This window comes from Mycteria americana, chromosome 25, assembly GCF_035582795.1.
Source record: "Mycteria americana isolate JAX WOST 10 ecotype Jacksonville Zoo and Gardens chromosome 25, USCA_MyAme_1.0, whole genome shotgun sequence".
Classification (NCBI taxonomy): Eukaryota; Metazoa; Chordata; class Aves; order Ciconiiformes; family Ciconiidae; genus Mycteria; species Mycteria americana.
The window spans coordinates 3,539,633-3,565,027 of record NC_134389.1 but is presented as its reverse complement, the minus strand read 5'-3'; the positions used below and the strand labels follow the sequence as shown (position 1 = coordinate 3,565,027).

At 45.8% G+C, this 25,395-nt stretch overlaps 3 protein-coding genes across 10 annotated transcripts in view; 1 reads left to right on the top strand and 2 right to left on the bottom strand.

The window, feature by feature from the left end:
- LOC142420873 (GON-4-like protein) overlaps positions 1-7,591 on the top strand; it is a 31,316-nt gene extending 23,725 nt beyond the window's left edge. For 5 of the 6 annotated variants that reach the window (XM_075525168.1, XM_075525163.1, XM_075525167.1 and 2 more), the window contains 9 exons: positions 157-354; positions 914-1,057; positions 1,531-1,674; positions 1,967-2,086; positions 2,372-2,485; positions 2,964-3,171; positions 4,110-4,902; positions 5,367-5,469; positions 6,075-7,591. In XM_075525168.1, the coding sequence (XP_075381283.1) occupies positions 157-354; positions 914-1,057; positions 1,531-1,674; positions 1,967-2,086; positions 2,372-2,485; positions 2,964-3,171; positions 4,110-4,902; positions 5,367-5,469; positions 6,075-6,224 (1,974 nt within the window). In that variant the 3' untranslated portion in view covers positions 6,225-7,591. The remainder of the gene's footprint in view (positions 1-156; positions 355-913; positions 1,058-1,530; positions 1,675-1,966; positions 2,087-2,371; positions 2,486-2,963; positions 3,172-4,109; positions 4,903-5,366; positions 5,470-6,074) is intronic. The other variant, XM_075525166.1, reaches the window with a different exon arrangement.
- On the bottom strand, positions 6,856-11,064 carry MSTO1 (misato mitochondrial distribution and morphology regulator 1). 3 transcript variants are annotated; one of them, XM_075525171.1, is made up of 14 exons: positions 10,912-11,064; positions 10,708-10,831; positions 10,580-10,634; positions 10,416-10,491; positions 10,209-10,257; positions 9,761-9,899; positions 9,521-9,638; positions 9,294-9,428; positions 9,026-9,178; positions 8,335-8,466; positions 7,989-8,173; positions 7,642-7,740; positions 7,430-7,548; positions 6,856-7,176 (listed from the first exon to the last, which is right to left on the bottom strand). In XM_075525171.1, the coding sequence occupies exons 1-14, from the start codon at positions 10,984-10,986 to the stop codon at positions 6,938-6,940; spliced, it is 1,698 nt and encodes a 565-aa protein (XP_075381286.1). In that variant the 5' UTR covers positions 10,987-11,064; the 3' UTR covers positions 6,856-6,937. The 3 variants fall into 3 exon arrangements, with proteins under 3 accessions (XP_075381286.1, XP_075381285.1, XP_075381287.1); XM_075525170.1 differs by having other exon boundaries at positions 7,642-7,743; positions 10,912-11,060; XM_075525172.1 differs by lacking the exon at positions 10,580-10,634 and having other exon boundaries at positions 7,642-7,743; positions 10,912-11,061.
- A 61-nt stretch (positions 11,065-11,125) lies between these two features.
- On the bottom strand, positions 11,126-25,383 carry DAP3 (death associated protein 3). Its single transcript, XM_075525177.1, has 13 exons — positions 25,233-25,383; positions 23,004-23,050; positions 19,393-19,515; positions 16,095-16,196; positions 15,200-15,308; positions 14,658-14,750; positions 14,096-14,226; positions 13,622-13,702; positions 13,055-13,213; positions 12,585-12,644; positions 11,757-11,846; positions 11,384-11,501; positions 11,126-11,248 (listed from the first exon to the last, which is right to left on the bottom strand). The coding sequence occupies exons 2-13, from the start codon at positions 23,043-23,045 to the stop codon at positions 11,163-11,165; spliced, it is 1,194 nt and encodes a 397-aa protein (XP_075381292.1). The 5' UTR covers positions 23,046-23,050; positions 25,233-25,383; the 3' UTR covers positions 11,126-11,162.
- Between the last annotated feature and the right edge of the window lie 12 nt (positions 25,384-25,395).

Below are 25,395 nucleotides of genomic sequence, written 5' to 3'. Positions count from 1 at the left end.
CAGTTCAAATTTATCTTTGAGGAAGAGACTTGGTTGGCTCAACAAAACTGGAAGCACTGTGTAAATTCTGAGTAGCAAGAGATCAAAGATTACTAAATTAACTTGTTTTCTTCCTGGATGTTACGTAGTCCTGTAAAGGTCTGTTGCTCTTTCCAGGTGCGTGAAGCCTTGCAGCATGTTCCTGGAAAGTATGAAGACTTTCTTCGCGTTATCTATGAGTTTGAGATTAGCACGGACAAGCGAACAGCTGTGGATCTCTATTCCACTTTACAGAAACTGTTGCATGACTGGCCACAGTTGCTCACAGATTTCGCTGCCTTTCTTTTACCAGAACAAGCCTTGGAGTGTGGACTGGTAGGTAGAATGAAAGGAGGAGACCAAACTTTAAGCAGACGATGTGAATGCTTGCAGGGGTGAAAGAATAAGAAATTCTTCCTAGGGCAAGAAAGGTAAACAGCCAGTAAATCATTTGCTTACCTTGCTGTTTCATTAATCAGAATTGAAAAGTCTAGTGTTTAAGTCTCATGCCAAGTATTACTGTGGAGAATCAACCTTTCCCAGTTACATTGCAGAACCTGACTGCAGAGACAGTGTGCAGATACAGCAAGTGGAATGGTTCCCTTGTCTCACAAATCAGCCTTCCACTCTGTAAGATAGAGGTTTTCACCTGTTACATTCTTCTGGGTTTTCCTCTTATGCGCATATGGTTGAAGCAAAACTTTATAGCTCACATAAGTATTGGTTATACAAAGTCTTGTTTCTCTTCGTCCACCTCTTCCCAGTTTGGCAATGGGTGTCAATACAAATGGAAAACAAATAGCAAGACGAGCATTTTATAGCTTGCTTAAGCCAACTAGAGATGCTTGGAAATATATTCTTGAACGTGAGGGGTGAATCTTTTTCTTTTGGTCAGTTTGAAGAGCAGCAAGCATTTGAAAAAAGCCGGAAGTTCCTCAGGCAGCTGGAGATTTGTTTTGCTGAAAATCCTGCCCACCATCAAAAGATCATCAAAGTTCTGCAGAATTGTGCAGACTGCCTCCCCCAGGAGATTGCAGAGGTAATCGAGCATCCAGGTATCTCCTTTCGCTCAAAAGCCCTGAGAATGCAATTAGCTGGCCTGCTTCCCTGTTCCCACGTGCTGCTCTTTGAGACTGTAAGAGTTTAGCAAGTGTGATATCCCTCTGTGGTAGAGAATTGAAGCTGCCTCTTCAAGAGGCTTTACAATTAACTGGCCTGTGTGAGTCTCCTCTCTCCTACCTCCCCCTTGCTTTTATCGCCTTGCAGGTGAAATTTTAGCTTAGTGCCTCCTACAGAGTCTGCCTAGAATTTTGGAGGGGTATTTCTGTGCTAATTTGATAGCTGGATGTGGAATGATCTCAAAAATATTAATGAAGTAGTACCAATGCAAGCCTAAACTCTTCCATGTTGGAGGTCTAATAAGCCTTGATGTTCCACTTGCTTTCAGAAATCCTTCTGAGAAGAATCTGACGACATGGAATGAAACATTTTCTCTGGATTTCTCTCTTTCAGCTGAAGACCCAAATGTGGCAACTGTTGAAAGGGCACGACCACTTGCAGGATGAGTTCTCAATTTTCTTTGATCACTTACGGCCCTCAGCCAGCCGCATGGGAGATTTTGAGGAGATCAACTGGACGGAAGAGAAGGAGTATGAGGTGGAGTAATCTTTTCCCCAAGACCAAAAAATATAAAAGCAGAGATACTAGACGTGTTTGAACTTGAAGGACTCAAATTGAGGCTGCATTTCCAGAGTGAGGGAAGCAGCAGGGTGGGATTGGTGGACTGAAGCAAACTTTACAAAATTTTTTTTTACAGCACTTATGTCTCCTCTAACATAATTGAACCTGTGATGTCATGGAACTGAGCTCAATATTCAGAAATTCAGAAGTTTGGTCTGCTGAAGAGCTATCATGATAGGGCAGTTTTTGTGTGTTTCTTTTTTTGTAGTTTGATGGGTTTGAAGAGGTGTCTCTGCCAGATGTAGAAGAAGAGGATGAACCACCCAAGATGCATGCATCCTCAAAAAATAAGAAGCGGAAAGAGATCGGAGGCCAGAACAATGACAAGGTGGGCCTGGGGTATCTCACTAGACTGCATATCTGGACTCTGAGCGAGTGCATGCCCACGAGGATAAATGTATCTTAGAGAGACATGACAACAGCCTAAAAAGATCTGAAGAAAGGGGATTGAAATGTTTCCATTATGCTTTGCTTGCTAGCAGCATAATCATTTTAGTTTTCTGAGTGCGTGCAGAGTGCCACTCAGCCCCTCCTGGCTCCCTCTGGGGTTAACCTTCCCCTGACTGTCATCTTTGTGTACATGGTTTGTCAGCTGGAGTATGTCTGTTTCCAGGAGGTCGAGTGGGTAGATGGGATGAAGGAATGTTCATGTTCCTGCCATGAAGGGAGTAGCGATCTCAAGCTAAAGAAAAGCAAAAGGAGGACCTGCAGCCATTGTAGTAGTAAGGTTAGTTGATAGGCCAAGTCACTGGAGTGGTGAGTGGAAAGTAGAGTCCTGCCAAGAGTCCCCCTGTCGTGATGATCTGTCCAGCCTCGGGCCTCATGTCTCCAAAATAATGTGTTGAGGAAGAAAGTAAATCAAAAGATGACCAGTAGTGTCTCCCTCTTCGGATTGCACTACCTGGCTTTCCCCTGTCTATCTCCTGCTCACTTTCTACTGCCCCTCCTTGCTATGCTAACAGTGTTAATTCTGATATTCTTTTGAGTTAAGAAGCAGCTATTTAGTGGAAGATGCTTGTGTGGCCACTATGTGAAAAGAACTGTACCTGTTCATAACAAAAAAGATTCAGCTTTCTAAATGCAAACATATTGCCAAACTGAAGCCTTTGTTAGTGGCAAGGAATACTTTGGAAGCAAAGGCCGAGGTGTTAGGTTTAGATTGATATACCACATCTGTAATTGTATGCCTGCATATTGATTTGCAGGTGTGTGAAAACAAATTTTATAAAAATAAAGATTCTCAAGAGCTGACTGCAAGCCTTGTTCAGCGAGAAGCAAGTCCTCGGCCTGAAGGGAAGGATTCTGGAATGTCTAAGGAACCTGCAGAAGAAAGCCTGGAGAACAGAGATGAGGGAGAGGATGTCCAGAGCAGAACAAAAACCATATCTAGGAAAGTGGACCCTCTAGCTTCAGGTATGTGAAAGTCTTGTGTACAGACAGGTATATCATTCATCTCCAAACTGATTCACACAAAAGAAAATAGGTATAGGACTTTCTAACACAAATATGTTGAGATAATGAGAACTTCTAATAATCTTTTTTCATTTTTTTTTCCTTGTGTTCATCCACTCTGGATGCTCTAAACATGCATAGATCCAGAGCATTCCCTTCAAAAAAAGCTTTCCTGACCAGAGAAATATTCTCCCCTTTTCAGAATGATTGGTCCATTTAAGCTTCTCTTGCTAGCATACTAATCTGATTCCCAGTACTAGCAGTCCATGATATTGGGTTTTTTCCAGTTTTCATTTTAGCACAGCAATTCAAAATCGCCATCTCGCTAATATTCCTTTAAATGATCTGCTTCGTATTACTTGTTTCTTCTTCAGTCTGGTACAAACAAGGGGAAATGCGGTTATTGGAGGATAAAGAACCTGAAAGAGATCTTGTCCTTCTTTCAGTAACCATGTCTCAGTTCGTGCTACTGTTGGAGACAGTGCATGGGTTAAATATAGCGGTTTAAATGTAATGCAGCCTGATGTCTAGTTCATAGTGGTTTTGTAAATAGGGTGCCAAGAGCAGCAATGTCTGTTTCGCTGGAGAATTTTGTTCTGGGCAGTGCAGTGAAGTTGGTTGTTTTTTTTTTTCATGGGTTCATCACTTCTTCACACAGCAGCTGGTTGTAGTAACCCACAATGGTGAAGGAAATGGACTGCAGAGTGCCACCTTTGAAGTACAGGATGGGTAAACTGCAGATAGAATTACAAAGCTGCTCCCAAACTGTGTTCTCATTTACAGCATTATGCTCTGGAATTTAAAAAAAAAAAAAAAAAAAAAAAAAGTAAATGAATAAAGCCTCCAGAAGTTTTTTTTTAACTAACAGCTAGTCTAAACTTGTTTTGGTTTCTTACCAGGATCTCACCTGGAAGGAAGGATTGTCTCCAGCAGACATGCATCTTCTGAAAAAGCTGCACTGCCTGATCATCAGGTTCAAGAAGCAGGTGTCAGTGCTGTTGTGAATACTGCAAAGGACAGTGACTCTTCTGTCACGGGCCCCAGATGGCCACATCTACAAAAAGCTACGCTAAAACTACCTCAAGAAACCAAAGACTGCCCTTGCACTGTGGGAAGTGAGAGTGAGGGACTAAACCAGCAACATCAAGGAAATGCAGATGCTTCCCTTGGGCTGAGCAGAGATCTGCTGCTGTCTTCTCGTTCTGCTACAGTAAGAGGTTTAACGGGACCTACTTCCTCTTCTGGAAAGAGTTTATGTCAGACTGAAGGGCTTCATTCTGATTCATCAGATAAGCTCACTGTCTTTGGTCATGCTTCAAAATTAGGTGTGAAAGAATTTGAGGGACCACCTTTGCCTCTGGAAGGAAAACCTGAAGCAAAGCAGGGTTGGATAACACCGGGTAGAAAACCAACACTGGGTAAGAGCTGCAGCTCACAGTCCCCTGAGAATCGCATTTTGGAAGCAGATGATAGGGGCTGTGCTGGAAATTTTCCTGAAAGCAGATTAAAGTCAGATGCAAACAACAGCTTCCAGGTGCATCAGCATTCTGAGCAGCTAGAATATAGAGTGGTTACTGCCTCCCTGGGGCAAAAGGAAGAGGAGCAGCAACAGCAGCGAGTCACAGAAGCAACTGTGTGTGCCAAGAACAGCAAAGTCAGCTCGACTGGGGAGAAGGTTGTCCTCTGGACCAGGTATACCTGCCCGAACTGCACCTTACATCCTTTGTGCAGTCAGTGTTTGGCTTCAGATTTTGTATTATAGAGCATCCTTTATTTTCCTTTTGTATTTCTATTTTCTAATGTCTTCTGCCCCCTCCCTTTGAATATTCCTGCCTTGTTTCCTCTAACCACAGTCTGTCATAGCTGCCATCTTGGTCTATGAGAAATCCTGTCTGCTCATGACAGTGTAATTATTGTAGTACTTCAGGCTGGGAAAGAATTTTTTCTTCTTCAAAAAGCTTAAAAATAGGCTAAATGCAGCTTTGCTTAGAGCTATGTCTTGCGAGTGGTGGTGGTGGTAGTAGTAAAGGAAGAAGGCTGCTGGCCTTGCTCTGTGATTGTTATCCTTACCCAGGAACAGGCCTCGGGCTTGTGGTGGTTGAAGTGTGTCAGCACTTGTTTTCGGCTGCTTTCCTAACTGTTGTACTGTTTTGCAGGGAGGCTGACAGGGTCATCCTTACCACCTGTCAGGAGAAAGGAGCCCATCTGGAAACCTTCCATGCCATCTCGCAGAAACTGGGCAACAAGACCGCTAGTGAGGTGAGGGGTTGGTGTGGAAAAGCTTGCATCTGCTGCAGTGAATGGGGAAAGGGGGTGGAAAGGAAGGAAAGGTGGAGGTTTGCTGTCATATTAGTCTCCCAAACTTAACTTTAATTTCATGCTGCATCAGAGAAAAATAATACCAATTGCAAATAAAAACCAAACAAAAACACAAAACAAACCCTGATCTGTTCTGGTGGAGCCAAAAAATTGTGATTGCTGTGGCTGTTACCATTGATATTCTAGCCTTATATTTGGTACCAGAAATGTTTCAGTGACTGCTACTTGGGTCTTCAGCCTTCTGCTTAAATACAAGGAATCTGTCAGGTTTTGTCTCTTCACCTTCCCCATATCACTGCCAGGAATCTTCCCAAACCACCAGTTTTTACCTGCAAGTCAGCAGAATAGAACTGTTCTTCCAAAGCAAGCAGAACCACCCAGTGCTCTTCCATTTCTCTTTCCCTTTATGACTGAATCTTGCATAAAATGTGGTTGTGGGTTTTTTTAATGTAAAAGCACAAACACCCTGAACTTCCTAACAGGGAATTTCCGTTTCGTACCACCTTTTACATGACTAGTCATCCTGGATTTCCCTTGGTCTTCAGGTGTCCCACAGGTTCAGAGAACTGATGAAGCTGTTTCATACATCCTGTGATGGGAGCTCTGAAGATGAGGAGGACGCAACTAGTACCAGTAACACAGACCAGTTGTCAGATAAAGATCTTCTGCTTTCTGAGGAAGAACCTGATGACTAAGGTTTTTCTGGCTTGATAAGCTACTGACTGGATCAGAAGGAGAGTTGTTTGCCAGTTTGCTGCTAGACAGGTGCTGTGGATAAAGGAAAAACACTTGCACAGGTACTTGAGATAGCACCTTTTTTTGTTCACTTTCCTGCTACGCTTCTGACAAGCTGCACTTCTCAATCTGTATCAAACTAAAGGAATGAAGAAAGTTGTTAGGGTGATAACATCCTCTGGAGCCTATGTGGGGAGCTTCAATGAAATGACAGAAGTGATGCTTGTGGACGCTGACCTCAGTCTGTGGTGAAGACTGGGCCCGCAGCCTTTGAAAAGAACATGTAAATATTGTATCATAAGATGTCTGTTGTCATGTGGAACAAACACATGATTTTTTTTGTAAGTTTTCCCCTTGTGTTGATTGTATGTGGGAAAGTTACAATCCAAATTCTGTATTTATTGTGTGGTCTTATTCTAACAGGCAGAGCAAATTCACTTTGCAAAGTTTAAAAACAAAACCAACCAACAAACCAAACAAAAACAGCCCCAAAAAAGCAGCTTTCCTCCTTTACAACTGCAAATAGCTGGACAACTTCAGCCAGCCTTTGTAACAGGATTTTGCTGAAATGAAAAGGCAGTAGCAGTTGGGCCATCTTTAAAGCCATTCCCTTTATTTTGAAAGTGATCTTAAAGATATTCTTACTTCCACTATCTCTAGTAATAAAGATGAGTTAGTCTGAATCGGCTTCCTCTTCAGATTCATCTGCTTCAAACCCTGTTTCATAGCACTGTGACAGAGTTCTTAACTCCTGTAAGGCCTCCTGGAACTCATCCTGCTCAACTCCAGCAGAGAAGAAGCTGGCCCACCGCCGTGTGTTCAACTTCTGTACATCCTTGTACAAGCTGTAGAGGAGCGTGTGCAGAACTGGTGAAGACTGCAGGGCTGCTAGTACAGGGATGCTGTCAACAGCTGCAGGGAAGAACATCTTTAAATATACCAGTCAAAACTTGTTTCCCTACCCTAGTCTACTTCACGAGCAGTTGCTTTACTTAAACTCAGCATAGCAGAAGAGTTGCTTAACACGCAGAATTTTTGCCCTACAAACACTCAAAAGTGTTGGGGTTTGGGTTTTTTTTAAATAATTCATTTACCTCTGTTAGACCCTACTTGCCCCCACATGATCTCCTTCTGTTGCAAAGGACATTTAAGGGGCACTTGTTACCTGCTGGGGAATAACTGGGAGGTTTGTCCAGGAGAAAGCCTTGTCTGGTCAGAAGAGGAGAGAAAAACTGTGGGTACGGAGGCAGGGTATTACATGGCTGCTCAAGCACGTGGGATGTGCTGTAAGGAAGAAGATGAATAAAGTTATCCAAAACTTGCTCTACCTTCAGTTTCTAGTCAGTGTTCCCTGTTCTAAAACAGACTGTTACCAACCTGAATGCCCCAGGAAACATGGTGTGTAAGTAATGCTGCAGAATCTGCTCAGTGCTCTCGCAAGTGTGGAGTGGAGAAGTGGGCTGCTTTCCTGGACAGCTGCTGCAAAGAAAACCAACTCATGGTTTTCCAGGGGACTTGACTGAAAATGTTGGTGACTCAGCTGCTTTGTAGCTGTTCTGCTATGAAGTTAGTAGCGTGTAAGTGGCTACATCACTAGACTTTTTTTTTTTTTCCATTCAGCTGATACTCCTAATAGAAGGGTTGTGAATGACTTCTGTAAGAAATCATTGCTGTTGGGAGTGCCAGAGTTCCAAAGGGAAGAGTGCAGTTCAAATGCTGATTACCTGATGTGACTTTCTTTGCAAATTCCTCGTAGCACAACAGACTGAGCAAAACAGCAGGTGACCTTTTGCTCCCTACTTGAAGACAGAAGCTTCCAGGGCACATCCTGCTGGTAGGCGCATAAAGTATCGGGGAGCGAGTAGCCACGTAGGGCAGGAAAGGGAACAGAAGCCCACGCAGCCACAACCTACGAGTCGGAGAGGGGGTGACAAATCACAATGGAGAACACACTCCCCATACACCCCGTGTGTGGGTGTATGGGTGGCTGTGAAGCAGAACGCCAGCTCTGGCCTACAGCAGTTCAGGTAGAGCTGAAAGGATGAGAGGTGCTGTTTGCTCTGCCCTTACCTTTCTCCCTGAGAAGTTAAGTGTTTCAGCAAGGTGCATCATAGAGGCCTGAGAGGCACCGAGCCGGTAAGGAGCAGTGAGGGTATCGAGCGCTGCTGCCAAAATTGCGCTACTGTGGTAGTTAAGTGATGCCTGTGGAGGGAGACAAACGGAGAAGTGACACGACAAGTTGAATTCAGCTGTTCCTTAACTGATTTTTGTATAGTTAACTTAAGCATATTGTAAATTGTGCTTTTATACAGGTTGTGTTTAACAGTTATTTCGGGCTTTGGATAAGAAAGTCAGCTGTTTGCTAACAAGTGGGCCGTTGCCAGTTTTCTTGTCAGCAGCTGCTTCATGGTCAGACAAGGCTGGAGTTGCATACGCTGCATGGGAAGAATAATGCAGTAAAGCATTTTTTCAGTGCTGAAACTGAAGGCAGTACACCAAGGGAAAGACTGCAAAAAGGAAATGTGTTAATATCCTTAAGAGTATGAAAAAACTGTGGGAATGAAAAGTTGGCAGTTAAGTCTCTTCTAACAGTGAAAGAGCAGGAAAAAAATCTTTTCTGCCTAGCAGAACACCATCCTGAAAAAACACTGCTAAAACAACATAGCTGCAGAAAATACCTTCAGAGAGTGGTAAATCTGAAAAAGCTGAAAGCCAGCTGCGGTGGGTGTTGTTTCTAGGTAGACCACTATACGATACGTACATCATAGTTTATATACGGAAATGTAACAGGAGGCTGTGGCTTGATTCCTAGACTCCCACTGAGCGACAGGGGGCAAAAGAGCGAGCTGTGACTGGAGAGATGGACAATTCCTAGGGCTGTGTTCATCAGTCTGTAAAAATTCTTCTGAGATTCCTGGGGGGGGGGAAATCCAACCATTAGAATCTTGAAGATGCGAACAAGAAACAGTCTAATCCAGATGGGGCATGAAAGCATCGCCCGTTCTTGGGGTTTCCCATTGTTTACTTACTCCCACGTTACTCGTGGCTGGAGTCAAACCCCAGGTCAGGATTCCTTTTCCAGAGTACTCATCGTAGAGCAGTTCTGTCACCTTGGCACCAACTCCAGAGAATCCATTGTGTAGGTCACAGAGGACCTGAAATCCCTGTGTAAAATGATGGCAGCATCTGAGATTCTACTTCATCTGGAACAGAAAGTTTCTTGAAAGAAAAGGGAGTTTGGACTAAGCTGTCAAACCTGCAGATAATCACACTCTTCAACATAGAAGTGCAACCGATCCTCCAACTCCTCTATGCAGCCAGGGTCCCGCAGGAGACTTTCACCTTGTCCAAAGGCTTCTAGACAACCACACTCCCTAAGAAAAAAAAAAGGGGGGGAAGGGGGGAGCTTATTCTGTTCCCTCTTAATTTTTCTTTGAAGGCAAAACTAAGATCCTGTTCTGGACAACAGATTCTGAACCAAACCTCTGGGACATACCCATCGTGCATGTACTGATGGATGACGTAGAGACTCTTGGGATGCAAGTGCACATTGAGGTAATCGGACCAGACCTGCGTACTGCCACCCGAGTAAACTTCCTGGGAAACAGCAAGTCGCGAAGGGGCAGGAGATGTGCCTGGAACGAAATAATGAGCAGAGTGAAGGTCTTTTCAACTCTGAACATCCTCCAAGAAAACAAAACCAGCTTTTATCTTGTCCAGTTTCTTAACCTATCTGCTGCTCTTCGACCCAGCCTCCTGTAAGGAAAGGAATCTTACCCCACAGTTCTCCTCCTCCCCTGACAAGTTGTCCGGCATCAGCCTGCCATCGCAGGGCTTGTTCTACCTTTCTAGAACCCTCTGATCCCGGCAAGGAGCCCAAGGCCACCAGGCCAGCGCGAACGGGCCAGAACACGCACGAGTAATGCACGAGAACACAGGCGCACCTTGAACCGCAGCGCTGGGCCTTCCCCTTCGCTCAGAGGAAGCGTCTTCCTAAGGAGAAAGCCGGGTGTCCCCGTTACGCGATGCTCTGCCTCTTCCCCCGCATGGCACCGGGCAGGACGTTGAAGCAAAGGCCACGAGTAAATAACCCCGCGGGGAGGCCGTCGTACAGGAGGCCGTGCCCCCCGCCCCGCTTCACCCGCCCTCACCGTCCGGCGCCCGGCGTCCCGCGGCGCGGAGCCCCCGGCCGAGGCGCACTCCAAGTAGGCGGCCACCTCCCCGTCCCTGCAACACAAACCGGCGGCAGCTGCCGGCGGCCCCGCGCCGCCGCGGCCCCCGCCGCGGCCCCCGCCCCGCCCCGCCCCGCACTCACCAGGCCACCGGCGCCTCCGGGCCCGCGCCGCCGGGCCTCAGCGCGCCCACGCCGCCTGCAAGAGAGGCCGGTCACGGCGGGGCCGCGGCGGGGCCGCCCCGCGCCCGCCCCCGCCCGCCCCGCGGTACCTTTCAGCTCCAGCGCCACCAGGCGCGGCGTGTACGTCTCCCGGCCGCCCGCCGCCCGCCCGGGGCGGAGCAGCGCGGCGGCGCGGAGCTCGGCGGCCTCGGCGGGACTGCGCAGCGCCGCGTCCTGCGGGGGGAGCGGGTCAGACCTGCGCCCCGGCCCCGGCCCCCGCCGCCCCGGCCCCAGCCCCGGCGCGGACCCCGCACCTGCAGCCCCCACCAGTGGGCGCCCACGCAGCCCGCGTAGTGCCCCAGCTGCAGCGTCACCGCCTCCCCCGGCATCGCCCTGCCGCCCCGCGCCGCCGCGCCAGCCAGGGCGCATGCGCGCCGCGCCCCCCGCGGCAGGCCAGCCGGAAGCGCCTCAGCGCTGGGCCACGCCCCCGCCCCCCCGAGGAGGCGGACACCGACACCGACACCGACAGGGAGTCGCCGCCGCCGCTGCTCCGGCCTTTATTGCGCTACAGGGGCCCCGCCAGCCGCTCCAGCTGCCGCGGGTTGGAGCCGCTCAGAAACCGCAGCTCCTCCTTGCCGTCCTCCGTGCGCGCTGCGGGACAGAAGGTGCGTTGGGGGTGCGGCCTCCCCCGGCGAGCCCCCGCCCGCCCCGGGACCCCCGGCCCGCCGTCGCCCCCGCCTAGGCGGGCCGGCCCCGGGCGGCGGGGTCCCCCGGCGAGGAGCTGACCTTTCTCATGCTGCAGCCACTTGCGATCGAGGTAGTAGCGGTAGCAGCTCTCGAACTCCCGCGGGCTGTAGTTGGGGACCGGGACGGGGACGAAGGGGTCCAGCGCGTCGAAGCCCTCCTGGGAAGGACAGGCGCGGGTGAGAGCGGCGGGCGGCCGCAGCCCAGGCCTCACCCTGCCCGTACCGCCGGGGCCGCCCGGGAGAGGGCACGGCCTGGCCGTGCACGGGCGCCGGCAGAGTTAATTCAAACGAGAATAAAGATGTAAGCGACCTGAAGGTCTGCTGCCCTGACCGGAACGCAGTTCCCAGCCCAAGATGTCCCTTTGCTTCCCAACGCAAAGGGGGAACAAAGCCCCAAAGAGGCCCAGACTCACCTTTCCCAGCAGCTCCTGGGGCAAATAGGCAGAACTGGGTTTGAAGAGAGAGCCGGTCTGGCTGAGGGTTGTCACGACAGCACCTCCGCTCTGAAGGACAGGTACGTTACAAACCCTGCTAGCTGCCAACGTCATACTTGTGAAATAGCTACAGATCGATTCTAAACAAGTGAGGCATTTCCTTCTTTGATCTTGGTGACTTCATTTCCAAAATTCTATATAATGGACTTTTTAAATCTTCCTCACTACGTTAACCCTGGCTACTCCAAGTACCCGCGCAGCGCAGGGAACACACGGCTGGTGTTGCCTGTGCTGGCATTTAAACGGGTCGTTCTTACCTAGAAATGGCTTTTAGTTGAGACAACTGAAACGCCTTAAAAAGGACTTTTCTGTGTACTTTCAAGTCTGACGACTACCTGTCGGAGATATTAGCACCCAGGGGATTGGAGAAGAAGCAGAAGGAGTTGACCTCCTACAGCAAAACATTTAACAGGTTTTTTTGGGAACTGGAAGTTCTCATTAGTTCAAAAAATCATAAACCAAAGTGTCGTTAAGGATTACTAAATGCTGCTAGCTTAGGCACCACGAGTCATAAGCTGGAGTTTGGCGCGGTAATCGAGAAAAGCACTGTTACATATTTGACCTGTTCTTATTCTCTTCGGGTGATGTCAGAAACACTGATGAGATACTAACCCTCAACAGTCGCACTATGCTCACACCCTCCTTCACTGAAGAAACACTGTGATGGTAGATCTGCAGCTTTATGCTTATTGGCATGTAGCTTTAGTTGCCGAGAATAACGCACCCAAAGGTACAGACTGAACTCACCCAATCATTCATCATCATCTTCCTTAGGTTGTACACAAGCGTCAGCTCCTCTGGAGAAACCTGGTGAAGAATGTCTGTATCAGGTTTTTGGCCAACAGTTTCTATCCGAGACATAAATTCCCCTCCCTGACTTTAAATTGGACCAGGATCATGTGCATCATTTAGGCGCATTTTTTCCTCTGCTTTGACTTAGCACTGGAGCATTCAGCCTTAGTAATGTTACACAGAGAAATTCCCAGCTCTTTCCTACTGTAACAAGACAGACATGCACTTTTTTTCTTACCAAGAGAACCTTCTTCAGTAAAAACAGTCTAAACACAATATGAATTTTGCTAGTCCCTCCAAGCTAGCAAAGCCAAATGTACATCTTTCAGGGATTATTATAGCACTTAAAAATGAACAAAACGCCCTCCCCTGCTCTCCCTCGCAGTAGGAATGCAGACATATCGTCAGAGTAGATCGCTTCTTACGGGGCTTTTGTCTTCCTTCTTTAACGTAGTCCTTCCCCAGAGCGCGTTGACGCCATCCACTGCCACAAGAAGTCGGAATGAGCCGAGATGACATTGCTGCTTTATCTCTTTCAGCACAACCCCTACAGCATCGCTGGCATTTCTCACGCGAGCTAAACCCTTTAAGTAGGAAAAGGCACATAACTCAGGTTGGTTTTCTTGTTAATATATAATGCTGGCAACTTTGGGCACTGTCTGCCTGATCTAAGGGGGAAGGAAGATAAAACGACAATCAACAGTCCGTTCCTTCCTTTCAAAGGAGCAATCGGGTCTAAGGTACTGAGCATCAAAGGAGTAGGAACGTTCAAATTCTAATTTTTGCTTCTACCCAAGTTCTCTGCACAGCTTCCTTTACAGATCCATCACATCTTCCACAATGTTTTTTGTAGCCACCTTGTCAATAGGGAAATGCCTTCCATTTCCTAGAACTGGTATTTGTCAGATATTTAGAAACAATTTGTTCTACATACACAATGATGGGACCTTCTAATAAAAGGTGAGACAAAGCCAGAAGCAGTTGTTCCTTACCTGCTCCACCACTTCCCCCAACGGTCTGCCCTCCTCCGTGCTTTCTCGTTTGCCCCACACATATTTTTTTTGTGTTTTTATCTGCAGTAAGAGAACTATGATTAAACTGTGAACTAAGTAGTGCAAAGACAGCTTGGCAAGTCTGGATGGCAAGATTCCTGATTCTTTAGCAGTGTTAAAGACTAGTGCAGAATCTGAGAGAAGTGTTCATCTCAAACAGCCATCCCCACAGGGGGAATTTAATACACTTATTTTTCTACAAAAATTGGATTCCAGCGAAGGGTAGGGTTTGTGGGTTTGTAGGCAATATGAGTGCATGCATTAATACGTGAAGTGTGTCTCGAAAATGAGTAAATCTCGAATTCGTGTCAAGGCGCTCAATGACAGGAAGCACGTGCACATGCAGTCCCTGAGAGATGATCTTGCGGGTAGTTCTTAGCTACTAACCACAACAACTTGACAGGCTCTACAGACCTCTTTTAGGAAGCGCTCATTTGAGGTTTTGAAGTTCTTGAGCCAGAAAGATGCTTGCAAAGGCTGATCAAGCCGTTCTTTGTTATAGGAAGACTGCATAAGCTCCCTGCAGTTTTTCACCCAGAGATGAGCTGTAAGCAAAAGAAAAAAGTTGCTTTTTTTTTTTTTTTAAAGTCAAAATAATTGTACGAGTTGGGTGGTGGGGTGTGTGTTTGTATCTCTTATCCTAATTCTGCTACGCTGGTAAGAAAGGTCTGCCAGCCTTAATGGACAAGACTCCCTTGGGAACAGAGGAGGTCACGCAGACCCCCGCACAGTATGTCTCCTGTCATACTCATGACAGTGGGGGAAAAAAGACAGACTGTAAGTATGTGAGAGCATGTGAAAATAACTGATTATGTTCTACTTTATTTTGTGGGTTTGTGCTTTATAAGCCTTCTCCGCTTTGGAAAAAACAAATATAATTTGCTGGGGCCTACCCTACACCTTTCGCTTGAAGAAGCATCTTCTGGATCAGCAAGTGTATTTGCTGTAGTAACACAGACAGTATCGGTGTTCTTACCGTCGGGGATGTGCAGCACCAGCCAGCCTTGCCTTGCACAGTAGTGAACCACGTGACACAGAGTCATGGTTTTCCCTGTTCCTTTCTCACCATCTCCAACACGGACTGTCAAGGAAAGTCTCCAAAAAACCACTTCAATTTACACTTGACTGTAGTTCTTTCACAAAAGGCATACAGGAATTTCAAAGATCATAAAAGCAGGGATGGCATTCCATCATGCTTTTGTTCAGCAGCAAACCTAGCCTAAAGAGTTCCTTCTCTCTATGTCCTCCTACCGCACTAGCTGATGATTCCCATTCCCTTAGTTGGACAGATCCTATTTGTGGATCTGTGCCATAAGCCAAATCTGCCTGAAAATAAAAGTATACGAGGTTCATTAACTTCTCAGACTAGCTTTGCTGACAACAGACATGTGGTAGAACCACCTCCTGAAGACTAAACCACAGTGGTCAGCACAGGATCAAAACATCACCTTCATCCGTGTAAACTCACCTGCTTGCATTTAATTTGTATTCTACGATCAAGTAAGCAATAAAAGATACAGATCACATATCTGACAGCTGGGTGTGCAAAGTTGGAGCTTTTCAGGTAAGTGAAAAGTTCTAGAGCTGGTTTTCGCACCATCAGGCAGGCTTCATTGAAGGTCTTAATCTGAGAAAAAAAAGGAACAGAACATGAACAAGAAGCTGGGTGTTGGCACACTACAGCTCTTCCTGACATGACTCCACATCTGACTGGTACTGTGCAGGGTCTGAATGCCCACTGCTCTCCCCTCGTCTACCAGGCCAGTCGTATCATCGTGGAAGTTCATCAAGTTGGTCGAGAGTGACTTCCCCTTGGCGAAGCCCTGCTGACTGCCCCTGATGACTTTCTCGTCTTTCGTGTGCCTGGAAGTGGTTTCCAGGATTAGCTGGTCCATCACCTTCCCAGAGATCGAGGTGAGGCCGACCGGCCTGTCAATGAATCAAGTCAAACACCTAGAATTACTAACTCGCACATGAGAAATCTGCTCCTGAACTCAGGTAGACAGTCTGCGTTAGCTGCTTACGAAGCCTGATCCAGTCACCGCATGATCTGTCTCACAACAGAAATCAAGATTTTTTTGTTGCTGATATAAACTCACTTCATGAGACAGCCTGTTTCATACAGAAATGTAACTGTGGAAAATACTTCTGTAATTTATTACGTACCCAGAGATGATAATATTGGATAGAATGTTGCCTAAGGTGGAATCCTCACACCCTTCTGCCACTATTCTGGTTAGGTTGACTGATATATTTTAGATGTAGAAAATAACAGTAAGGACCAGGAATAATTGCATTCTTGCAGCATGTCACTCTCTCTTGTTCCAACAAGAAAGCATCGTAGTTGCGCAATGGATCTGGTTCTTCCCGCATACCAGTCCACTCCCTACAAATCTGCTCTAAGACAAAGTACCTGCTGCTGGAAGCGATAGGGCAGTCCATGTGGAAAGACAGCTTTCACTTCCTCAAGTGGAATGCTGTAATGGCGACCCTCGTGGTGTTCTGTGTGGTTGGCCTGGGAAGGTAAAATGCAAACTGTAACACTCAGGAAATTCTGATACCTTTTTGTGGATACAGAAGGCCTGTGAGAATGGAACAGGGAGGAACACTCAATTAAAGCGAGTATCTACTCGCTGAGAGTCAGAGCTAGTGTGTTAAAGTAAAGCAGGAATTGTAGTATCAGGGCACTACTGGCAGATGCTTAGGAGGAGTCCAAAGAAAGGATATCCCACCTGGCAGTAAACAACAAAGGGATTCCTTGAGCTCGTGTATGAACCATGGTGTTTTGTGGGCACCGGTGGCCCTATGCTTCATGAGTTTATCTAATCTTTTATTAGTTCACTTGTACTTCTGGTCACCACAATATCTTCACGGTAATATGATCCCCTTTTGAATTATCCGATAGATTCAAATTTACTTTCTTTAAGTCTGCGACAAAATTATGTTTTCTGGTTTGTTCTTTGCTGTCTCTCAATAGTAATTCTTAATATGCCATTTGCCTTTTTAACTAGTACTGGTTGCTTGAGAACTCTGTGTTCTGGGGCACTAATTTCAAGTCACTCGTTGTGACCTAAGTGGTCAGTATTATTCCTCCAGCAGACTTGCATCATTCTGCATTTATTTACAGTGACTACTTTAAGATCTCTGACTATGCACTCTAAGAAGCAGTTGTTACTGGTATCTGAAAATTTACTACCCCTTTCATGCCTTGTTACACATCCTTGTTTCTTCCCTTCACTATTCTGTTTTCCTACCATGCAATACTTGCAAAGCACTTATTTATTTACTCTTGGTCTAGTCATCAGTTTTTGTGTCTTGTGTAATTAGGACAGTATATACATTATTCTGCAGTACTTCCTGAGTGACTTTTAGGAACTTCTGTGCCAAGCTTTGTCTGGCTTTTTTAGCAGCTTTGTGCTGCTATATCATGTCCTGCTCTGCACTTTCTGCACTTTTCCATGGATTTAAAGTCAAAAAATGCTCCTCTATATTCTTCTGCATACCAGTCTCTTGCTTCCATTTTGGTTGAGATGGAATCAGAATATAAAAACTTCCTTGTTTTCTTTATTTTGCATAATAATGGTCCAGGAAAAGTAGCTTTATTTACTACTCAGAAAGAAAAAGAAGCAGTCATTATTTCTGCCAGCTTTAGCAGATTTGGGGGCTGATCCAGACTTTCCTTGTATTCCTTATTAGCTTTGGTGTAGACCCAGAGCTTAATTTACTGAGGCCCAGAACAGATGAGACAATACTGGTGTGGGCTTGGTCGCTCACCTGTGCAGTCTGGCTGACAAATGGTTCGACCAGAATGAATGGATGGGGAAAAAAAGGTTGTGATGAGTACTGCTACCCTGACCTGGCTGCCTGCTGTATTCCTCACATGAAACCGTGTGAGCAGCTGTACCTACAGGTTTGACTACTGCCTGCTTTTGCCATGCATATTTTGCTTTCCCCAGTTCCTTGATGGACTTTTCATGCACAACTGCTGCAGCTCTATTGCAGACCCCTGAATTCTCTAGCCCCAGGATTCTTGCTACGTGTTAGTCTCCCTCCTTTTCTTCAGACCAGATTTTCAGTCTTCCAACATGCAACATGCCTCTTCTCTTATCTTCTGCCCCCCCACTCCACTCTGAAAAGCCCATGGTAATGACACCCCCTTTCCACACCTTACTGAGGACAGGTCAACGCGTCCTGGACTGTCTGGTTTACCTTGGTACAGCTGCAGGACTCGAGGTACCCACAGGTTTGCCAAACTATTTATATGAAGAAACCATTTGGTAACTTCAGCAAACTGCTCTCTAAGCTGCTTGAGTTGCCAACCTGATGTTTACCGGTCAGGAAATCTTAGCAACAGGAAGAAAATTAAAAAAAACTGGCTAGTCAATAGCTCCTCTCCTGTAAGGAGATGTTACCTGGAGATAGACTAAAGAGGAGAACTAGTAAGAGAGACTTATCTTTTTCCACGCAGAGCTGTATTTCAAACTCTGGGCTGGATTCCCTAGAGTTTTCCTGCACGTGTTGGATGCAGACTAACAGCACCCGTGGTTTTGCATGTTATCTATGGACTTGAACAGAAGAGCAGTACTCCAGAGACCATTTTCATTCTTAGTTTCATCACTGACTTGCTGCGTAACCTTGGGCAAATTCCTTCACTCTTCAGCTCCTACATCTCTAAAGTGGGTCAGTATCTTTATCCTCATGTTTAGTCACTTTGAGTTTTGCTAATGGAAAGGTATATAAAAGCTAAGTCTTATTAAAAATTTAGTTTTCATCTGGTCTTCTTAATCCATTTTTAATGGGACTTTATGGTGCACAAATACAGGTGCAGTCAGAGCTATCGGGTTTGCTGATGAAGCAAGCCAGTGGAGCCTCTCTGCTGCAATACGCGATCTGCAATACAGCAAGTCTGAGGAACGCTGATCTGATAAATTAATAAGCAATGGCGGTTGTCGCCAAACATCAGGCACGTGAAGTCAGAATGCCAAAGCCAGTTGCCTGGCAACGTAAATGGTAGGCACAGGACAGTCGGGACAATCCTTGCCATCTGGACTCTTCTGTGCCATCTATAGAGACACTCGCATCACGTGAGTAAGATCATCTGCATGCTGCTGTTTCCATAGAGACCCCAGAGGAATCAGTATTGAAAGACTCCAATTACAGAGGCAGCAGAAAAGCACCTCAAAGGCTTTTTCCATTCATTTATTCCACTTCATTTTGTGCTTGAGACGGAGAGTGTGAGGCTGGAATCATGATGCTGGAGAGCTGTACTGTGGTCATCTGGGGTGTGTCTTTTATCCCCCTTCATAACCAATTTGGGGAGGTTAGTCAGGGAAGAATAACCCTGGAGTTGAAATGAATGGTGTCTGATGACAAGCTAAGCCACATCTGAGCTTCTACAATACACAGTCTATGTCATCTATGTAACTATAGAGAAGGAATCAATACTTATTTCCCAGGAGCTTTCAGGCAGAGGACCAGCCCTGTCTTGTTTAACCCCAGGCAGGTGCACTGCACAGCCATGGCCTGTTTTCCTTTGGGCTGGTGGGGATCATCATCTAGATGCCTGCTACTACGCCTGTGTACTCCCCTCCCTTATGTTTACTAGAACACCACAATCCAAGTAAGCACTCCTGGCTCCAGCATGTCTGCAGACAGACTGATGGAATTTAGGCACTTGCTGTCTGACAATGACAATTGTGGCAGTAACTCACCGGGTCATTCTCGCTGGTATAGAAAACTGCTCTTGGTCTTTCTGCCAGGGTTTGGACATCTTGGCTGGCAACAGAACTTAAGCAATCCTTGGCTGCCGTATGGAGGGCATACCCATGGTCCAACTAAGGAAAGAAAAAGGCAAACAGACAGGAAACTTCTCAGCAGTCAAAGATTACCAGTAAAAAATCCAGGTGGTAGTTTGTTTTGTACACTCGTTGCATGCACATTATGATTGGGTCAAGGTAGCATGCAATACAGAATAGAATTCTCTGCAATGAGAATAAAAACTCATCATTAGGATGTGAATTCATCATGAAAAACCACATGCTTTAGAACCACATTTCACGTTTAGATGCCTGCTTCCAAACCATTTCCATTCACTGAAGTCATTGACCACCTTAAATTATCTAAGAGAGCCAAGCCCTGTACCTGAAAGAGTTATCCCCTTCAAGATTGCTTAAAAGCACAAGTACAGCCATTAAGGTCTTATGCTGGGAGGTTCCCTCAATGTTTCTGTCTACACTGATGAATAGTAGCTAGTACCTGGAAAATTCAAGCTGTCTAGTAATCCATAATCACCTCAATTATTGAGGGATTAGTGCAGTGCTGCCCACTATTTGATATTTATAATTACATTCCCTGCACTGATTTTCCTAACTGTGTCCCTGCATACAGACTCTTTCATTATAATACAGACGTGGCTGAGAAACTGAAACAGCCAGCTAAGCTGATTAATTCTTTTTTCCATAGACAGACTGCTGAAGCATGCCTGTAAAGCCTAGCCAAAATAGGGAAGAAAGTGAGTAGTAGAAGGACAAACATTTTGTTATGTTATGGTGAAAGAAAATATGGGCATTTGTCAATGAATAAAAAAAGTGTATACTCCAAACAGAGGCTGTGACCAAAGCAAGCAAAACTGAAAGCCACCCTTCATGTTACTGACTGGAACAGTTGCAGGCTCCACTGTAAACAGAGCGAGTAGTTTCCCATTTTGTCTGTCTGCATAGATGACAGTAGCCAGAAACTAAAGTTTAGAGACAGGAACAGCTGTTTCAGTTCTCCATGGCATGATGCAATCCTCCTGTCATCCGAGTTTTCCTCAGGGGGTCATTTGAAAGCCACAAGGGCTCAGAAGAAAGTGTAATGTCGGATTACCCCACATCCATGTTAAACACACAATGGACTCCTGAATCAGCATTTCAGCACTCTTCTTTAAGGGGAGGAATTAAACTGGTTTGTGCTCAACACTAGATACCTATAGAACGAACTACTGCAATGTAAATATGGAAGATCACTAAACATTCACTTTTGTCATCACATTTTAACACCACCTTTTCTTGTTCCCACAATGTTCTTTTCCTCCTCAAATCCAAACGATCAATTAGGATGTCTTATTTGGCTATGTTTAGTTTTAACTCCACAGAAGTGACTTAATTTACAGCCTAAAGCAAGGCGCTAAGATGCTAATTTAATACATGAATAACTAGAGCGAGCAACTATTGTCACCTATTCACCTAGAAAATGTCAGCCCTAGGTAATTTCTAGCCTGGACTCCTAGTCCTTCTCATTTTCTTTGAACATCCCGCATTCCCTCCTCCTCAAATCTCAAGTGAATCTCAAGTCTTGGGGCTGTGAGCTTTGCTCACTTAAAAGAAAAGGCAAGCTTACTGCTCTGTGGACTTCCTTTCTCTGGAGTACCGTACAAATCCTTGTCCCTGACCTGTGTAACAGTGAATGAAAATTAAGCGAGGATTAACTTCTTGCTCTGACCATGTTCAGTTTTTATGTGTGTCTAGACTTAGCTCAAGACTTTAGTTGAACGATACTTAGTCAAACCAATATTAGCATTACCGCTAAGCACAGTCTCAGAAGACCAACAGGAGTTGGATTCTCTACAGTACAAAAGCCAGTTCCTAATAAGTTCTATGAAGGGAGTAGAAGACAGCACAGTAAGACAGGATGCAAGTGTGAGGGGGATATGTCTTGAAGTCCAGTCCTCTGTTCTTGCAGCCAAGTACATAGAATTTCTATTTTTCCATGAACAGAACATATCTCATCTTTAAATTACTACATCTTTCTCCTGGAAGGATACCTTTTTAGAACATCACTTCTTTGAGCTTTAGCATGGTATGTCTTCCTCAAAATCACCATCTAGCCTTGCACTGCTTTGGAACTTTTCCTTTGTGGACTGTAGCTTGCACTGGGCTGTAGAAGCAGCTTCTCAGTACCTGGAGACATGAAATCCTTCCTAACTCTTTGAGGTGCTACAAAATCAAGATAAGCTCCTAGAGTAGTGAATACAACACTATTCACAGTTCTCCTGAATTTGAGAGATACAGACTTGCATTTTATGAATTACTGCATTTCCATTTACAGAATGCACAAGTGCATCTGCATTTCTAACAGGCTATAAGAATACCTTTGAGTGACCTAGAATACCACTGCTAATGCATTATATATTCTGACTTTATGGTAGCAACATGCCACTTGGTCCCTCCTCCTGAACAGAAGACAGTGGCTTATCACTGACCCCCTTGGCTTCACACAGAATGCCAGGAACATATACCTTTCTGGCTCACTGTAGAGCTCTGCATAGTAAATCCTAACATGTACGTAAGGTTCTCACATTCTCACATCATCTTTTAACACAGTTTATGCTCGTAGTGTAGAGTGGATTTTATACTAAGTTTCCATCTGCCAAAGGACAGAGTAATCTAACTCAGATCCCTGAAATGGCAGCAAACTATCACGTGGTACATGGAGATTAATCACAAAGTCATGTGCCATAAGGTGGAGCTGTTCCTACATGATTCCACATATCTTAGTCTCTGGAAAAGACTGTTTACTTCATAAAGGCTGCCATCATAAGTACAGTACTGTACAACCAGAATCTCGTCTCTGGAAACAAGTAGTTATACAGCCATCCTTTTTAATGGCTGCATATCACTATGTACTAGTGAAAAAGCATTTAAAAGACAACAGCAAACAAAACAACTGACATTCTTTACCATTAGGAAGTCATTCCAGATATGCAACATTAATTCACTATGCTATAATATAAGGAAGCTTTACTGATAACATAGTGCTGCTGTGTTGTTGTGGCAGAGCTAATATATTACTACACCCACCTGAAGCACTGAGCCATCTTTGGCAAAATTATCTTCCCACCAGCAACACAGGCTTTGTGAAAGGCTGCTGGTTCTGTTCTGTATAAAGGGCTTCTTCCTTTGTACCTTCCAGCAGTGCAGAGCAAGTAGATTCTCTGTTTTCTGAGAAACACTTGCACTGAAGATGTAGAATTTCAGCATTCTGGACATTTCGGAATGCTAAACTTTAGTCAACAAATGCCTTATTTAAGCCAACTATCCAAGCTTGCTCACATGTTCTCTCTCCCCAGCCAACGGAGAGAAATGTAGGAGGAGTAACACACACAAGCGGTCTCTCTTTCCTTTGCCCATAATGGGAGTTTACACAACCAGCTTATAGGAGACACCAAGTTTTTAGATGACGAATGTAAGAAGCAGCTCACTTTTTACAGTTGTAAATTGTCATTCCAGGTCACAGGACAACTGACATACTAGAAGCAGTACCATGCTGTTGCAGGACTTACCTTTAGAGGATGGTAGACAAGTCCCTTCAGACTTCTCAGCATTTTTTCTGCAGAGACAGAAGTGGATTTTTTTTTTTATTATGTTTAATGTATCTTATGTTGGGAGAGAGTCGCTCCTGCCCAAAGAGCTTAAAGTCTAGGAACACAAATAATTCAGACAAACTGGCAGAATGCTCTGCAGCAATACAGTTGACTACTGGTAAGCAGCATCATTTGCCTAATAAAAAATATTCCATTAATTATGTTGCCTTTTTTCAGAGAGACATTTACAAAAACCCCTTACTTTATAAGTACAGATATTTCATTCATCTAGTGAGAAGGACAGATTCTTTTATTGGGGAAGGGCATCTATTTTGACTGCAGGTGTTAAGAGATGTAAAAGCATGGGCTACACAACAATTACGCTGAAGAAACTGGAATAAAGCGGAGACTGAAGGTGCTTCTGTCTTTCCGGCTTCATCCTAATCATATACTAGTATCTACTGCTCAACCCTCTTTGATTACAACAGGAGAAAGAACCCAAAAGAAAACACTTGAGCAATTGTGATGTAAAAATAGAGGCAAAAAGGTAAGTAAATTAGTTAAATCTGTCATCTCTGCCAGCATTCAAGGCCTTTTTCATACTACTTTCTTAGAAGAAAATAATGACAATACCTAACAAAGATGCTTTAAGAATTCTTGGTTGCATTAAGTTATACAATGCGTTCAAAGCGAGGTAATTGCCTTGTAATTCCTTAGGAAGAGTAGGAAGAGTAGCTGTCTTGGTGGAATCGGTGGTTAACTGCAGTGTTAATGCTAAGCAAGACCAAGATGATTTAACTGCATAGAATGGCATTGACAACTGCTACTGCATAGAATGAGAAAATAACTCCACACTGAAGGACGTTAATTTTGTAAAGATGCTTTACATTCTTTAATCTAACAATCGGTGCACAATACACATTTGAAAAACAAGCTCCAGTTTTGCTACTTCAAGAGTAAGTGAAGATACCAGCCTGTGGAGGCTGTTTTAGTCATTTTACTTTGCCATGCTAGCATGTACAGCAGAAGAGGAAAGAGAAATCCAGTTCCGCATGAGATTGTATCACATTTGTTTCAAATCACAGGTTTAACAGTAAAGAAAGTAGGGATGGGGAAGCTGTTTTCTCAAACACAACTAGTAAAATCAAGGAGTCACAAGAACCTGAAGGTTTCTGTTTACATTGGGCACCCCCAACGTTGTGACTGAATTCTTGAATGACTGCTTTAACACAAGTTGTAAGGGCTCTTCTCTAGGGTTTGTCTATCCGTGGGAGAGGAGCTTTAGCAGAGGAATAGATTAAAACTGCAGCCACTTCACTGATTTGTACCTGGATCAAGTTAAAGAACTGTCCAACTTGGCATACTGTTCCATTATAGAAAAAATACTTGTCTGCTTGTGGTCTTTAGGAAAGGATTTATAGATTGGAATATGATTTGCTAGTAAAAATTGTGCAAAGAACGCTGAAAGTTATATTCGCAGACATCATTAAGTAATCCTGACCTATCACCTCTCCAGACTAAATTAAAAACAAATTTCTGGTTGTTTGCTGTCTATGTATTTACTACTGGCTTCAGGAACCTGCAGCCAAGCACCATGAACACAGAAGTAGAAGATGGGAACACCTTGGAGCTAACCAGAGTGTTACTGCCTGTGGACACCCACTGCTGGTTCAGGGACCTGGTCCCCCACGCCTTGTCCCCTTTTCCCTCCCATGTGCTCTCCACCGTGCTCCATTATTATCTCGTTCTCCAGATATACCTAGGCCTGAGATAACAAAGAGACACGGAGTGCATCATTCAACCCCAGCTAGAAACGGTGGCCATTAGAGAAAACGGGGAAAGCTCAAGTTCTGTTCGTAAAACCTGCCACGGGAACTAAAGGCCGCCAGTCGCTCTTCCACTCCCAGCAGCCCAGAGCCTGCTCCCCCTGTCCCCCGCCGCTGCTCCGCGCCCTTCCTCCCGCCGCCTGGCTGCTGGATCGCGCCCCGGTTACCGCCCCCAGCGTCCCCACACGCTGCCGCACCGCGCGGGCCCGACCTCCACACGGCTGCTGCCCGAGCGGCCGCCGCGCCTCGGAGACGGGCCCTGCGGGCAGCAGCCGCCACCAAGCAAGCGGCCGACCCGCGGGCCCCGGCCGGCGCCGGGCGATGCCCCCGGGCCGGCGCCGGGCCATCCCCCCGGGCCGGCGCCGGGCGCCCCGGCACTCACCGCTGGCGGCGGGCCCGCCCCGCTGACAGGATCGGCGGCGCGAGAGGCCGCGGATGACGCGAGGCCCCTACGGGTCCCGCGCAGGGACAGGCGGCGCGGGGCGGGATGGCGCGGGTCCCGCCCACCGCCTGGCTAGCGGCACCCTCTCTCGGCGGGGGCGGGG

Excerpts from the sequence above, each read along its gene's own strand:
- MSTO1 (XM_075525170.1), bottom strand. The coding sequence starts at position 10,986 with ATGCCGGGGGAGGCGGTGACGCTGCAGCTGGGGCACTACGCGGGCTGC. Across the intron at positions 10,492-10,579 it reads CCGGAGGCGCCGGTGGCCTG|GGACGGGGAGGTGGCCGCCT; the intron begins GTGAGTGCGGGG and ends TTTGTGTTGCAG. Across the intron at positions 7,177-7,429 it reads TCCCAGTTATTCCCCAGCAG|CTGTTGACAGCATCCCTGTA; the intron begins GTAACAAGTGCC and ends TCTTCCCTGCAG.
- DAP3 (XM_075525177.1), bottom strand. The coding sequence starts at position 23,045 with ATGCTGAGAAGTCTGAAGGGACTTGTCTACCATCCTCTAAAG. Across the intron at positions 16,197-19,392 it reads ATACCAGCGAGAATGACCCG|GCCAACCACACAGAACACCA; the intron begins GTGAGTTACTGC and ends TTACCTTCCCAG. Across the intron at positions 13,214-13,621 it reads TGGGGGAAGTGGTGGAGCAG|GGTTTAGCTCGCGTGAGAAA; the intron begins GTAAGGAACAAC and ends TCCTACTTAAAG.